This window comes from Chaetura pelagica, unplaced genomic scaffold, assembly GCF_000747805.2.
Source record: "Chaetura pelagica isolate M959 unplaced genomic scaffold, ChaPel_1.0 scaffold453, whole genome shotgun sequence".
In the NCBI taxonomy this organism is placed as follows: domain Eukaryota; kingdom Metazoa; phylum Chordata; class Aves; order Apodiformes; family Apodidae; genus Chaetura; species Chaetura pelagica.
In genome coordinates this window covers 4,535,555-4,551,207 of record NW_009952879.1, presented here as the reverse complement: position 1 = coordinate 4,551,207, position 15,653 = coordinate 4,535,555, and the positions used below count along the sequence as shown (strand labels likewise).

Sequence of the window (15,653 nt, the reverse complement as noted above, 5' to 3'; positions counted from 1 at the left end):
CTCTCCCCTCTCCCCTCTCCCCTCTTCTTTCCTTCCAAGTGTAAGGGAAAGAAAAACCCTCCCATACAGCAGCACTCAACGTGTTCCTCAGCCAAGGTGGCATTATGTTATTAGAGAAGGGTCTCTATTCTGGTGAAAAGAAAAGGGGCTCCAAAAATGTTCCTCTGTGGGTCAAAATTGCAGCATCTCCTATTAGGGATGCAGGATGAGGGAGGTGGGTCAGCTGGCTTGAAGTCTGATTGACTTGCTTCTCACAGTTTCTGGGGATACAGTCTAGCTCAGTCCCACATTAGAAGCAGCCTAAATGGATGGTGAGGTGTGTTGGCAAGTGGCTTTCACATTACCTGCATGTACCTTTGGTGCCTAATGTTAGGCAGTGCTTGGGACCTGTGTTTCTAGTTCTTATAACTGATGAACTAAACTCTGAAGGTTATGGGTCTGTGTGTATATACACAACAGCAAAAGTTTGGGTTTGTGTACTTTTTATAGTGTTACTATTACTAGATGACATGATGTGTCTCTGTGAGGACAAGGAGTTTGTGATCAATGTAGTTTTTGTACAATAAACAGTAAGAAAGTGAAAGCTTATTTTATTAATTAAATACCTGTGGGGCACTGGTAGTTCTGCAGAAAAGAGAGATAATTACTCTGTTTCTTATTTGGTGTAAAAAATAAAAATTGTAAGCTTTCTCAATCACCAGTGCTGTAATTTTGTTGCACTCTTAGTGGACTTACTGCCTCACTGAACCTTTTTTTTTTTGTGATGCTTGTGACTTTGGGGTCTGAGTGCTTTGAACTGTGAGAGGCTGGAGGCTGTTTCTGCTTGCTGGTTCACTTTCACAGGGCATGGTGATACTTCATGGTGTTTGAGTCAATCTAATGAAATCTGAAATGTCCTTGTCCCTTATGGCTCTGAGATGCTCTGGCTGTCCACATTGCTACCTGTACAAGCCACCTTTGCCTAATGATGATGCTGTGACACTGATCAGCAATGTGATGGCACAGCTGTAAGTAAGTTCCTTTAGTTGACAAACTCAGCTCTACCACTATAAGTAAACAATAAAAAATGGGGTTTGAGTGCCTATAAGAGTGAGAAACCCTTCCTGTTTCCAAATCTTATACTTTCAGAGTCTATTTTTTCATTTGTTAAATGATGTGGTTACAAGAAATACATTTTTTGGATGTGGTATCAGCTGGTGAGTGGTGTCCTCATTACTGCCTTTTTCCCTCCCTCCCTTGCAGCTGTGCTGCTCCAGCCTGAATTTTGTGTCTTTTTTCCACATGGTCTTGTGTTTTCTAGATTTTATTTTTTTTTACAGGATCTTTGTGCCCTGTCTCTGTTTCTTTCAGGTTTCCCTTGTTGCTTCCTGTTGCTGTACTTTGGTTTTGCTCTCATTTCTTTCCTCTCATCACACAGCTGAATGTGTGAAGGAGCAGGGTGGGTTGCAGGAGTATAGAAAATGTTGTCACCTTTCTCGGTATATCCTGCCTCCCCCATCTGGGGCACATCATCACCTGCTCTCACATCTACCAACACGACTGCCAGAAGGTCCTGTAGATCTCCTGGAGTTGGCAGAGAGGCTCTGCTGTGTGGCAGTTCCCAACATCAGTGTGAGCTGTGCCAAAGCTCAGTCTGCCAAGGGCAAAATAAAATTAAAGAGGTCAGAGAAATGTGTTCTTTTAACTTAAACAGTAATGAACCTGCAGGAGCCACCACACCTAGCCCTGGGCTGTCTGTTGCCTGGGTCCTTGCTGGTGGAAGAAGGGATGTTTGTGCTGTTCTGGGTGTTTGTCAGCTTAGAGCAAGTCCATCACTGGGAAAGCAAATGTTCAGAGCAATTAGGCTGAATCGCTCCCTGCAAACACACTGATTAATTTAGACTTTCTCTGTTATCAGGGTATCTGCAATTAGATCACTAGTCCTTCAGATTTATTAATTATTGAGATGTATTAAGCAACTTTTCACACTTTTTGAAAAGCTTGATCATGGCTAATTTGCAGCTCTTAAGGCTTTAAATGATGCTGGGTATTATTTTGATGTTTTCTGGATCCTGTGTAGCTCTGAGCACAAGGACTTGTGCCGCGAGTGCTCATGCCAAGTTTCTGGATGTGCAACCTTGTAGAGCCTTATACACAGTGATCCCTATGAGTATCCCTCCTGGACTGGCTGTGGGAAATGAAGGCATAGAGATAAGAACCTCAGGAAAATTAATTGAGATCAAACAAAAGCAATTAATCCATTACATACATAACCACTTTTGGTAAATTAATGTTGAATTAAGAAATACAGGGATGGCAGCACAGGAAGAGAACACACAGGGCCCAGAGGATACGTGTGATTCTTTTTTTGGTAAAAAACTGTAATTTAGATAACCAGTTTCTTAAACTGATAAAGCTCCACCAGTTGTCAGAGCTCGTTCTTGGGAGCAGCTGCCTGTTTTAACAGCTCATGCTGGGTCCTTCTGAGACCCCTATAAGGAGATTTTTTTTTAAGGCCAAAGATCAATACAAAAAGATTTACACCAAAGGCCCTCAGTGCTGGCTAGTAATGTCAAAGTGGCTTCTGCCCTGTCCTCGTGCTCTTCTGTGTGTTCTTACCCAGCTGGCAATACATCATTCAATCGGTTTAATGGTGTTTTGGTCTTGGGTTCTTCCTTAGTTTGTTTATTTTAGTTCAAGTTTTTTAAAAACATTGTTTCTGAAGAGTCTTGCATTGAACACAACACATTTGCTTCTTTCATTCTAGTTTCTACAATTCAGGCTTCCCCCCTCCCTGTCTTTTTTCCCTTGCCATCTTCACACTTTTCTAGTCTTCTGGGTTTGGAGGGTTTTTTTTTTTGTTGTGGTGGTGGTTTTTGTTGCTATTTGTTTTTAATGCTTTTTGGTTTATTTTAGCTTGAAACCTATTGGTGATGCTTGTTTCCAAGCAGTGTTTCATTTCCATCTGGTCATGTAAAACTAGCTAGGCACAAAACTTTCCAAAATTACCTAAAATTCCTGCCAGCAGAATACTTTTTTTTCCCCAGATTTCCCCTTTAAACCTTGATCTCAGCTATTTGCCTACAAGAATAGAGTGGTTTTCCACTTAAAAGTGTGTGTTCCATTTTAAAATGTCTTTTACTTCTTATAAATAATTCCAGTAATTCTATTTCTAGGAAGATTTTAAGAAATTCATTCTTTACCTGCATATAAAATAAATCCTTCATTTCCTTCTTCAGATTAAAATCTAGTTTTTTAACCAAAGCTTAAGATGGTCTAGGTTATATTTTACACTGCTCTTTGATTTTTCAGAATGTTAAGGCAACATGGTGGTAATTTTTTTCTTTATTTATGTAATAAGACTTGTTTCATATGTTATATTTCCAGTAAGTTTACCCTATAAAATAGTGTGTGGCTTGAAATTATATTGGGTTTTCTGGTTTTGGGGTTTTTATTCTAATTAAGAAGTGAGTGCGTGGCAGTATTAAACACAGCTGATGTGATACATCTCTGGGTAGCTGCTAGAGGGCAGCAGTACCCATTTTAAAACACCATTAACAGTTTCTTGGGCTGCTAAACCCTTTCCTGCTGCTGTGTCCTAGAAACTTTTACTCACTGAGGCTTGTGAATATTTTAGCTGATGCTTTTGTTCTGCCTGCACTCGTTGCTTTTTAGTGTTAGTGGAGGAAAATAGAAGTAAAATAAATGCTTATTACAGAAATGAATTCAAGAGAGCGTCACTATTGAAGTGATGCATAATATATCTTTCTCTAATGTGAAAACAGGTCCAGCTGATGGAATGTTATTTTAGAGGTCATCCTTTCTTTTTATTCTTACTGGGTTTGATTTAGGCTATAAGCAGATATTCCTGTTTGTTTAAAATATTTTATCCACATATTTTGCTACTTGAGAAACTCTTGTCTTGCATAACATCTAAATTAACTTCAAAGCATTATACCTTGCCTTTCCCACCAGAGAAGTATTTTTCTCAGGCTAAATTCTTAAATGATTTCAAGAACAATCAGTCTCCTTTCATTGCCACGTTGACATGTGGCTACAGCTGATGTGACTGAGATGAGCAGGTTCGGTCCTTGCACTGCAGAAGAACCCAGGTGCACGTGCTTAAAAGTTGTTGCCTTCACTTGGAAATGGCTGCTGAAAAGCTTTTTATTTTTTAAATGGCCTGGCTTCTTCTGACAATGATTGTGTGCCTGTCATGCTTAATGGAAAGTTATAAAAAATATATCCTTTTTTAGACCGGTTCATCTCTAAAATCGCTGGACTCTTCTACAGAAGTTATATTCTTTTGGCTAGATTGTCTCTAAGAAATAGCTTTTAATTGTTGCAGAAGTCTTTCTGAGCTTGAATCCAGAAGGCTTCAAGCTTTGAATTTAACTGCAGTTAATAATTTGCAGTCTGTGCTGTTCGTCCCATCCAGTGGGGCTTTACCTGGCTTGTTTCTCATTTTTTGTCTCCTTTTTAAGTTATTTTGATCACCTGGTTGAATCTGGGCCATCTTAAAGACAGAACTGGGCACACTGACCTAGGGAGGACCAGGAGCTTTGTTGTTACAACAGGAATGACTTAGGGGAAGCCTTGAAATCCCCCAAAGGGGCTGTGGTGCCATATCCATGCCATCAGTTCTCTCCTGGCCACCTAAGTCCACCCCAGCAAACCCCACCAAGCCCTGGTGTGCCCCAGCTCCCTCCATGGAGGTGAAAGTCCATCTGTTGGCTGGCACGGAGGTGTCAGCCCGTCATTTGTATGATCCGGGAGCCGCCGACCCCTGTCCCCTGCCTGCCTAGTTGAGATGTTACCCCTCTGACAGCCAGACAGGCGAGCCCCGCCGCAACCCGCGCCCCTCCGCAATTATTTTCCCTCACAATTAACGCCGCTACTAACTTGACACCTTTTCCTTGTTTGCCTTTTGTAAACCATCATCCCCTTTTCGATTAATTCCCGGCATGAATATTTCCTCGCGCGCAAGTGCCGCCGCTCACCCGTGAAAGAGTTTGAACATTCTGTAGCTGTCAAGATAGCGAGGGATTACCCAGTGTGCCTTGCCGGAGTAAGTGACACCACTGAGGCCCCAGTTTGAGATGTTTATTTTGAGAGTAAGCTGACAAGCATGAAGGCCTGAGCTCAGAGTGGCAATCTTATTTAATTAAAGGCCCTCTTTTTATTGGAGCTTTCCCCCACCCCTCCCCATTTTTTTAAAAAATTTAATAGAAATATAGATTACATCAAAATAGATATTTTATATAAATATATAGTATATATTATATAAATATTTATATAGCTATATTTATTAGCTTTCTGTATAAAACACATGTAACTATAAAGGCAGACATTATTTTTTTACACATATATAGACGACTGCTGAAGCCTGGCTCCCATGAACAGTGCTTGGCAGCCCTCCACCCTCTTTTATTTTCCTTTATTGTATGGCAACCTGGAAAGGTTTTGGAGCAGTAATGCAATTGGGATGCTTGCTTAGCTATAGTCTTGCTTCCCATCCTTGGAGAAAGGGGTTGGACTTTTATACTTGTGAACATTGAACTCACTGGTTGTTTGCTTTCCCTGTCTCATCTTTTTCTTTTTGGGTTTTGCTCTCACTTGTGGGTTTTGTGTGGCAGAAACAGATGAGTTATGGCCATTCCCCACCTGCCTCCATCACCCTCTTCCTGCTTTCATTTTAATCAGTTGCTTTCCTTGTTTCACCCAACTGCTATTTGATGCACTGAATAGGTTGTAGACATCATTGTTACTGATGTTATTTTTTAATACTACAGCTTGCTCATGCTTGTCCTGTAAATAAAAGCCAGTGTTTGTTTTTTTTTTATTTTAAAAGGATGTGAAAGAAACTAATATCAAAGAGCTCAATACAGTTATTTCTCAAATTCTGCATCATCTGAGGGCTACTGCCCACATTGAGGGGCTACATTTTATAATCTTGTTCCCTCTCCTAATGGAAAATGTTCTGGTTTTAAGCTGTATATTTTATAAAGATATAATAATAGTTTTGAGAAGTAGTCTAGGGAAAGGGCTAGTCTTAACCCATCAAAACAATGAGAAGTTACCCTCTGACTTTGCTGGTTTTGGATCAGGCTCTTATTATTATTCTTTCTTAGAAGACAAGGAAAATAAAATTATTTTAAATTTTTCAGCAGTTTTCACAAGAAGGGCTTGATTTCAGCAATTACTATTTCGGAAAAAGATCAACTGCAGGTAGTATTTGAAAACCAATTGACATTTTCCTTCTGTGAATGAAGCACCCCATATGTGCAGAATTGGCCAGGGCTCTACGACTCTTCCCTTTTGAAATTAAAATAGAACAAAAACTTTCTATAATTCTTAAAAATAATTCCATATGTCCCAGAGACACAGTTCTTCACAGCACCATGTAATTCTAAATGGATGCTAACACATAACTATTTTTTCTCAAGTCTTAGACGTCTTCACATAACACTGATCAGAACTTCAGATGTTTAAATATGGATTTATTTTTTTTTCCACGTTTTTACTGTTTCACCAAACTTTTGACAGGACTAAGCACTGATCTTACAATGGGTTATCCTGATCAAGGGAGGGGCAGGTTCAGATTGGTTTTGAATATGTAAAGTCTGCAGAAGGAGTCGGTTTTTCCCTGTTAGCAGCTCACACTGCAGGCTGGGGAGCAGCCAGGACTATCACAGTAGCTGTTATTCTTCTAATGAAATTGGACTGTTAGGAGGGAAGTTTAATTCCAAATATAAGGTATAATACAGACAGTATTTAATATGATGGATAAATGGTGCCTGGGATCAGTTTATTGTATATACTGCTACACCTCAGTTTTATTCTTTCCCTTATTTGCAGCTTGTGAGAATTTTTTGCAAAGTCTGCACATGTTAGTAAATCAACCATCTAGTTAAATCCTTTGTGTACTGTGTTCCTCCTTTTGTTTGGTGTCCTGCACTATGGTTGGTGTTAGTGTAAATGCCACTGGCTTAATAACAATAGTAATAAGTTGATTCCTTCTTCTCTTTTCCTTCAACAGCTGCAAGTTTTTCTATTGCTGCCGAGTGGCACAAGCCTCCCACTCTGTTCATGGACATCTGCTCCATAAAAATATGGGACGTTATTGCCATGGCAAAATGTGCCACTTGGATTAAAAAATGCATTACCTGAATGTTGTTTGTTGTCTTTACACACTGTATTCTGCATAGGATTTTTATCCAGAGCTGGTAAATAATATCAGTATTTTTTCCTGGAAACTTTAAATTTGGTTTTAAGTAAATTGGCAAGTGACACCAATGATGAAATCCTGAGGGGTATTTTAGCTTTTGTTACTGGTTTCCTTGGAGCTCCTATCCAAGTTACAATGCTTTTGGGTTTTGGTCTTTATATATTCACAGGCACAGGATGACATATTCTCTCTTCCACTCTCTGTGTTGGTAGTTGGCCTGTAAACAGTCCTTCATGATTGCTTCTGTTTCCTAATTTCTTAAATTAAAATATCAACTAAGTTACAGAAGAATAATTAACATTCTTTAAGAATAAGAAGTGGAGATAAGCAAGCTATAAAGAATTTTTGTTGCCTGCTTTCAAACAAGTTTCTGGTTATGTTCAATAGATTTCCTGTATGAACTGGAAATTTTAATATAGGTAATTACGGATACACATGTATATATAAAATAAGTAATTACTATTTGCAATTATTTATTGGGGGTTTTTAAAAATATAATTTAAGATTGTGGGGCAGTGCTAAGCTATTTTTTTATTAATTATCTCAGGTACAAGTGATCCATATGTGAAATTCCAACTAAACGGGAAAACCCTTTACAAAAGTAAGGTGGTCTACAAGAACCTTAACCCAATTTGGGATGAGACTGTTGTGCTGCCTGTACAGACCCTCGATCAAAAACTCTGGATCAAGGTAAGTTTTGGTTTTAGATCTTTGAAAGATGAGTAAATATTTTGTCAAGCAATTACTTTCTCCTCTTAAAAGGTACTGATTTTTATTCACTGTGGCAGCGTAAAGTAAAACATGATCCGGTTAGAGAGTTTCAACAATTTCAAATTAAAATGCACGTACGTCTTTTCCAGATTTTACCTGCCTGTTTTGCTTTCTGTCTGCAAAAACCCAAGTTGAAATAAAACTCCTTGCCTGGTTGTGTTTAAAGCAATGGAGCTAAATTCTGCTCGTTCTTCCTGTGCTTGTGCAAACCCAGAGAAAGCGATCGCGGTTTCATAAGCACGTTTTAAGAACGTCATTTGGCCGAGTTGAGCAGAATTATTACCTGGGATGCAGCTGTGACAAGTAGCAAAGCCTTTTCTCATTATGAGTAATGTTACAGTTACCAGAACTGCAAGCTACCAGTTGTGAGCACTAATTGCTAAAACATCTGTAGCCACAAGTACCTGATCTCTGTGCAGCGTTTCATTATGCTACCGCGCCGAGCGTCAAGGAACAGGCACGATCCGTAGCAGCACACACGTCTCTGTTTACATAACATTAAGAAGATACTTTCAAAATGCTGTTTAAATATTTAGTTAAAAATACAAATTAAAGCAGGGAGATGGAAAATTATCCCTGAATTATATCTAAGTTTTGATCTTTCAGACACAGAATGAAACTGAAAGGGCTTAAAATATCTGTGCTATTATTGGCTGGGATGAAACTAGTTTTATTATATGAAAATTAGAACTATGTATTTTATTTTGCCACCAGGTGTACGACCGAGATTTAACCTCTTCAGACTTCATGGGTTCGGCATTTGTAGCACTCACTGAACTTGAACTCAATAGGTAATATGTTTGTTTAATTAAAGGTTGTTAATGGAGCTTATTTGAGAAACATAGGAAAATCATGAAGCGCTTTTGCTCTGGCTTAGAATTTCTCCATTTAGGAAAACTTGTTTTGGTAGAAGGGTGGGGAGCACCTGTGGAAAACGAGGAGTCTCTTGAGATAAATCCTGTACTCATGTTTTTATGCAGCCTTTATGTACTGGATTCAGATCCAACCTGGATGAGCACAGCTTGGCAGAAGGTCCCCTTTCCATTTCAGGTCTAGGAATAGGAGTTTCTATATGTGGCATTGTTTGGGGAGAGCAGCAGCAAAATAATTTATGGAAGTGGAAGAAGAAAGGAGGCTGAGACCCTTTCTTAGCCCCACGTAGCACGGGATGCTTTTTTCTGTATGTAACTGGGCTGGGGAGCAGCTTGCCTGGCTGGCTGTGAGCGCCCTGTTTGCAGCCTCCCCCCGCAGCCATCCGTCCCCGCAGCAGCTGCATCTGGCCCTGATTTAGTGTGGAGGCAAACCCTGTGTCTTTTGTCTGCTGCTGCTTCGTCTCAATGTGGAGCTGGAAGCCAGGAATTCCAAGTTTTAGTTCTCTCTTTTATATTCCCTTGCTGTGGAACTGCTTTTTGGGGTTTTTTTGAGAAAAGTAGTTCTCCCTGGGTGGGTGTGTCACAGCTCCCATGGCTGTTCCATCCAAATTTCTAGAAACATCAGTGATGTTTTCTGTGAGGTAGTTGCCAGCAGGTAGATACCAGCATTCCTGTTTTCAGAGAGGGAACTGAGTCACAAAGAGAGATTAAATAGAGGCAGAAGTAAGGCAGAGTATTGGTCTTGTGAGTAGAATCCTAGCCATTAATGCTAGAAAATTAACCTGAAAGAGCTTCCCTGTCACTCTTCATCCCTATGAAGTGGGTATAATAGTAACTTAATTCAGCGTGTATCTGCATGAGGAAAGTCACAAGTATTAAGTCATACTATATAAATGCCATGTTGCATTATTAAAAGGGTGATGTATTTTGTCAGAAGTAGGAAGGAACCCTCCAGGTTTCCTGTTTACATTTAAACTCAATATTGGGAATTTCAGATGAGAAGCTGAAATTTGCACAGCTCAGCATGACCTTTAGTAATGAACTGGAGTCAATAAATGCACTTTTTTTTTTCCTTGTAGAACTACTGAACAGGTTTTAAAACTGGAAGATCCTAACAGTTTAGAAGATGACATGGGAGTGATTGTATTAAACTTGAGTCTAGCAGTCAAACAAGGAGACTTCAAGAGAAATGTAAGTGGCTTAGGAAATCAAATTTATAGCTAGAATGTGTAGGGACCTAAAAACCCCCAAACTGGGTTAATCTGATTTATTGGGAAATGTTAACTTTATTTTCATCCTTTAAGACTCAATATTGAACTTGAGATAGATTGTAACTTTAAAACAAGCCCTGTATTTAGCTGGGTAAAAGCTATGTGGACATCTGTAGCTGGGTGGTTCTGTCTTGTTGCTGTGACACGCAGGGGCGCAGAGCTTGCTGAGTATCAGGAGCATGGTATCCACCACTGTGATGTGCAGGTTGCTGGAGTGAGTGTATGAACCATTCTTGTTCTGACTGCTACTCCAGAGCATGCTATTTTCTGATTTCCACCTAGGAGTTTAATGCTTACCAAAAAAATATATTTTTTTCTTTTTTTCCTTTTTCTTTTTTCTCCCCATGACAATGAAAAAATATATCCATGTGAAATCTAAAAGCTGAGATTTGATGTTAAATCTGCACTGAATCTGCAGAGGAGCACACTGGCTGAGAGCAAGAGTGCTTGTAAAAACCCAGACTTTGCCACTGACCATTTCTTGACTGAGTTTATCTGAACTTGGCTCCTGATGCTGAAATATGGGACATTTAGTGATGCTAGAAACCCAGAAGTCCCTGTCCAGAGACTGGAAACACCATACCTGAAGCTGGTAGTTTTAAAATTTCAGGTCCTGCGTGTAGTTTTTTGCTTTTGTTTTAATCTTTTGAGATTCCTACTATTATTTTACACAGTGTGAAACATACTAGTGTTGGTGAACTCATCCTGCTCCTGTCCAGCAAGGGTGGGGAAAAAACAAGATCAGTTATTTACTTAACTTTAATTTTCAGCCTAGTCCAATTTTAAATATGTAATAAAAATGTAAGGAGAAAACATTTCTACAAGTCTTCCATATAGCCTAATGTGAAAGCAGCTGTTTACAGTATATTATTGTATTATAGGTATGGAATTCCACTCTGAATGGGGTTATTTATAGAAACATAATTCTTCTAAGGGGTTGGAAAGCAAAATGAGAACAAACTAATGTGGGACGTCTGCCCTTTGTTATGTATTTTTCAAATAGTTGCCTTTTTGAGAAGTGTAAAATCTCAATATTAACATAACTGTAGAGTTATTTCCGCTTCAATATGTGATTATTTAGAAGCTTAATGACAACATTTGAAACACTGTTGTTGTATTTATAAATCTATATTATGAGATGGCTTTGATTTAGGATGTGAATTCCCCCCTCTAACTTGTACAAGAGAGTGTTGTTGGCACACATGTCACTGGATTGCAGGAAGGGATGAAGCAGACATAGAGTAGTTACTCTAGAAAAAAGCAGTTTAGCCAAAAGAACCTCAGAAATTCTTCTGGGATTTTTAGGAAGGCACAGGCTAGGGTGGGCCTAACCAGTGAGACAGAAAATACATTGATTTAAAGTAGCAGTTTCTGGTACTCCTGGGTGCTTAGTTAACATTCAGAGTGCAGATGATAGAAGAGTTGGTGCACACTGTAATTTTTTTTAAAGACGATGTTTTAAGCCCTCATATTTCAAATGCAAATTGCTCAACCATTTCCAGTGGAATCAGAATAGTGAAATGGCTCTGTCCACATTAGCACTTAGCAGCAAGATGTTGTTTTTGTTGTTTGTATTTTTTTTCTTTTTAAATTAGCTTATTGTAGAACCAGATGGCAGCAAAAGTATAAGCTATGTTTCTTACTAATGGCTCTGGGTCCCTCCACTTTTCATGCTTGATGACTTTTTTTTTATCTCCCTCTTTTTTTTTTCTTTTTTTTTTTTTTTGTGCAATGCAGGTATTTTTGAGTTTGTTGATTGTTCTACTGCACGAGGCATGGGACGTAGATGAATGCAGTTTCTTAGTAATAAGCTTTTCTAATACATTTTAGAAGCTGCTGTTTGAATTATATTACTAAACACTTTCTCCATTTTACTCCTCTGTTTCTGCTTTCTGGGTTCGTTTTGGTACAATGGTGGGGACCCACGAACAGAGATGGTCAAGTAGGAAGAGACGAACTTCATCCAAGGTAATCCTTATTTTTTTATCTTAAGAAGATCTGTCCCAGCAGAAAGCTCTGAAGCATAGATGCAACCTGTCTGAAGGTGGTGGTGCCCTTTGCTTTTTAGATTTTTTTTTATGTGCTGAGAAGTTTCTGCTTTGTTCTTATTCTAGGTGCTATGGTAGTTTCTAGTGGCAAGGGAGTGAGACCCCGTTCAGCAAAGAGCTGTAGAAAGAAAGAAAAACTGTATGCAGGAAATGGATATAAATTCAACCTAAAATAAGGAGCTGTGGAGGATTTGAGTTGTTTAAGGATACCCAAAAGTTGACTGGTAGTCAGTCGTGGAGTTGAACATGGGTGTCCTGGATCCCAATCTAACTGTTTGGGTCACCTCTTGCCACGGCAGGAATTCTGTGAGGCAGTATTTCTTCTGGTCCCTCCTGTGGGTTTTGAAATTCCTTTTGTTCTTGGGATGAAGACTGAGCAGGCAGTTTTCGTTCCCAGCAATGTAACAGGCTTTCCAAGATTTGTGTGCTTCTACGTAACTTCTTTCCTTACTCTTCTGTAGTATCTTCCCAGGCTTCCACTCCTTTATATTCTTGTACTGTCCCATTCTTGTAGTAGATTTTGACTTGGTTGGGAAACAGACTGTGGCTTTTTATTTGTTCTGTAAAGCTTTAATTTGCTATTGAGTAAATAACAATTATATAGAAACTGCTGGCCCCAGTACCCAGCCTGAGAGCTATACAGTCTAACTTTCTGAAAAGAAGAATTTGGCTTTTATGAGAACACATGCATTTTGATATTTTTCCCTGTATAACTGTTGGTTTGTGCCTAAATAAATTGAATAATTAATCTCCTCTTGTTTTATTTATTGCAACTGTGATGTGCAATGTAGAGGAGCCAGCCTTCTCAGGTTATGCCAGCAAGTATATTTTTTGTCAATGGCAGAAGTGCAAGTCCAGCCCTTGGAGCCAGAGGGCAGCTCTGTGAGCCCTGGGGACAGGGATATCACAGCCCTTCATTTGGTGCCTAAAGCCACCAGGCATCTCTGAATGCCATGGGCCAAAGTGATGGAATAATTGAAGAGATCAGCACTTCAGGTTTTTTTGACTGAAGCTCTGGAAATTACTCTGGCCTCCCTCAATCAGTGGAGCTTGATCCCTCTTTTTCTCACACAGCTGTCTTTGGATCCTGGCTCATTTTGAGTCCTGGAGAAGTGGGCCAGATTTGAAACTGGTCCTTTTTGTCCAGTGTAGCCAAACTTCTGTCTCTGTTGCTGTCACTACAATTTTTTTTAATTTTTTTTTATTTTTTTTTCCTATGCTGTATCTTGTTGCATTTTGAAGATTTTTTAACATACTTAAGGGGTTTTGGACCTTTAACTGTGAGCCATACAGGCAGGTCATTCAGTTTTCAAGACTCTGGCTGGTGCCTTAGCATCTTTTAAAATAAAATCAAGAGATGCTGAAACATGGTTCTGAGTGAAGTGAAAGCATGGTTTAAAAGAGGAGGGGAAAAGAAAGAGCTTCAACCCTGTGCTCTATTCTGTTCCAGTCACTAGAGGGTAGGAGAGCTTCAGTTCTTCCTAGGGAAGATAGTTCATGCTCCAGAGTGATCTCTAAAGAAAAGCTCTGTGACCATCCAAAAGCAGTAAAATAATTTCCCAGCATGCGTTGGAAAAATCTGACAAAGCAGTATTTCCTAGTTTATTGATTCTGCTACTGCACTAAAACACTAGTACTGTACATCAATAACCATCTTTAGTTAGGAAACTCTGTCTGTGGAAGCAGTACTAGCAGTTTGTGGCAGAACATAAAGGCTAGAAAGAAAAATTGTGTGCATGGGGAATATAGGTGTCTAGGGAAGGCTCAAGAGGTTAGGGAAGAATAGCCAGAGAGTATGATGGGGTAGAAAACAATGTTTCTGGACGAGATAAAGATACAGGAATAAGGGGGGCAGGGGAAATGGAGACATATACAAACTCTGCTCTTTTTTGGCTACTGAGCTGACTCTTGTTGGTTGTTGCAGGAGAAAAAGACACTATAGTTTCCGTTCGAGCAACTAGATTGGGAAAGATGTAAATTTCATCTCTGTGGGTTTAGGCAAATACAAGTTCTCTACTTGACATGGTTTTCCTGTTTTGTTTTTTACTGAACTATAGCTAGCCTGTATTGTAATATTTAGCTTTTCTTCTGCAAATACAGGAAAAAATACTTAAGAATGGATAAAATTAATAAACTTCCACAGCTTCTCTTATTCCGTATTGCCTATATGAAAGAAACCTGGTTATACTCTAATTTGACCATTTTATGTTATCGTATTGCTGGTGTGGTACATCAGTGTCCTAAATAGGTCTTGTCACATCAGTCATGGGAATCTTTCTGGCTTCCCAAATTCCCCCAAGACAGTTTGTACCCCTGTGGATGGCACTAATGCTTGACACAACCCCATGTCAGATGGGCAAAGGGGGTCATGGAGGCAGTTAGGGAACAAACATGAAGAATGCCTAGTACCCATGAGTTCCCTTGCTTTTTGAAGAAAAAGATACATTTCAGACAACAACAAAACCAGCAGCAGTTTCCAGTCTAGCTACTGTTGCCTCACTGTCATTTCAGCTAAGATGCAGGAAGGATTTCAGCAACAGAATAGTGTCCTTTAAATCACTTCGGTGCAAGAGCTGTTGAACTGGATGATTTAGCTATCTGTTGATTACAGAGTATATATATTTCACTGCTACTAGAAGGGAATTGTCGCACATTTGGGCAGGCTACCAAGACATGGGCAGCACATCCAGATGCCTCATTTTTCATGGGAGCTGAGAGCAGCATTGTCTTCTTGTGGGAGCTGGCTCCAAGACCACAACTTTGTTCGTTTTCTCATGGAGGGTGGCATTGCAAAGGTGGCATTGCAAAGGAGAGAGGATACTATTATACAGCATTAATATATGCACTTATATCTGTGTATGGGCAAACTCTCCCCTCTCTCTGTCTTTTTTTCTGGGGCTATCTGGGGTGCAGAGGGAGTTGATAGCTATCCCTGCTGAAGCAAAACCCACTAATGCTCAGTACCCTTGTTTGTCCCAGTTGGCTTGAGTCTCACCCTGAGTGCCCCATGCCCTATTTCCAGCATTTGTACAGCTGACTAACCTTTAAGTGTTGAACATCTATGAAGTAAATAAGCAGGTTTGCTTGGGGTGGATTGACCTGCAGCAGTTCCGTCCTGAAACGAAAGTGCCTCACTTGCCACCTCGATAACCTAAACTGATTGAATAAATTGGCTGAAAGGCTGCCCAGACCTGAGTGTTCCTCAGCATCGCATTGCAGGGGAAAATCCCTCACACTCTGCCTGGGCTGTTAGGTTTTATTTTTCCCTGCCTCTTTGTATTTGGCTTTCTCCCACGACACCCCGTGGGCAGTGGTGCTCGCCGGGCGTTTGGCGGGTTCGCCTGCCACAGGGTCGCGCCTGGTGGCGACAATCTCCTGTCGGTTCACTTGCCTTGCTCGCTGCCCTCTCCTCCTTCCCAGGGGGAGACTGCCTCTGCAAAACGGGTTCCCTGCCTAATGAGGAGAGGTCCGAAGAGTCTTCCGA

The 15,653-nt window shown here is 40.0% G+C and overlaps 1 protein-coding gene across 1 annotated transcript in view; it reads left to right on the top strand.

Annotated features, from left to right (window-relative positions):
• Window positions 1-15,653, top strand: part of MCTP2 (multiple C2 domains, transmembrane 2) — a 104,111-nt gene that overhangs the window by 12,577 nt on the left and 75,881 nt on the right. The window contains exons 4-7 of the mRNA XM_009995347.1: window positions 7,755-7,897; window positions 8,693-8,769; window positions 9,930-10,041; window positions 12,054-12,089. Coding sequence (XP_009993649.1) covers window positions 7,755-7,897; window positions 8,693-8,769; window positions 9,930-10,041; window positions 12,054-12,089 — 368 coding nt within the window. The remainder of the gene's footprint in view (window positions 1-7,754; window positions 7,898-8,692; window positions 8,770-9,929; window positions 10,042-12,053; window positions 12,090-15,653) is intronic.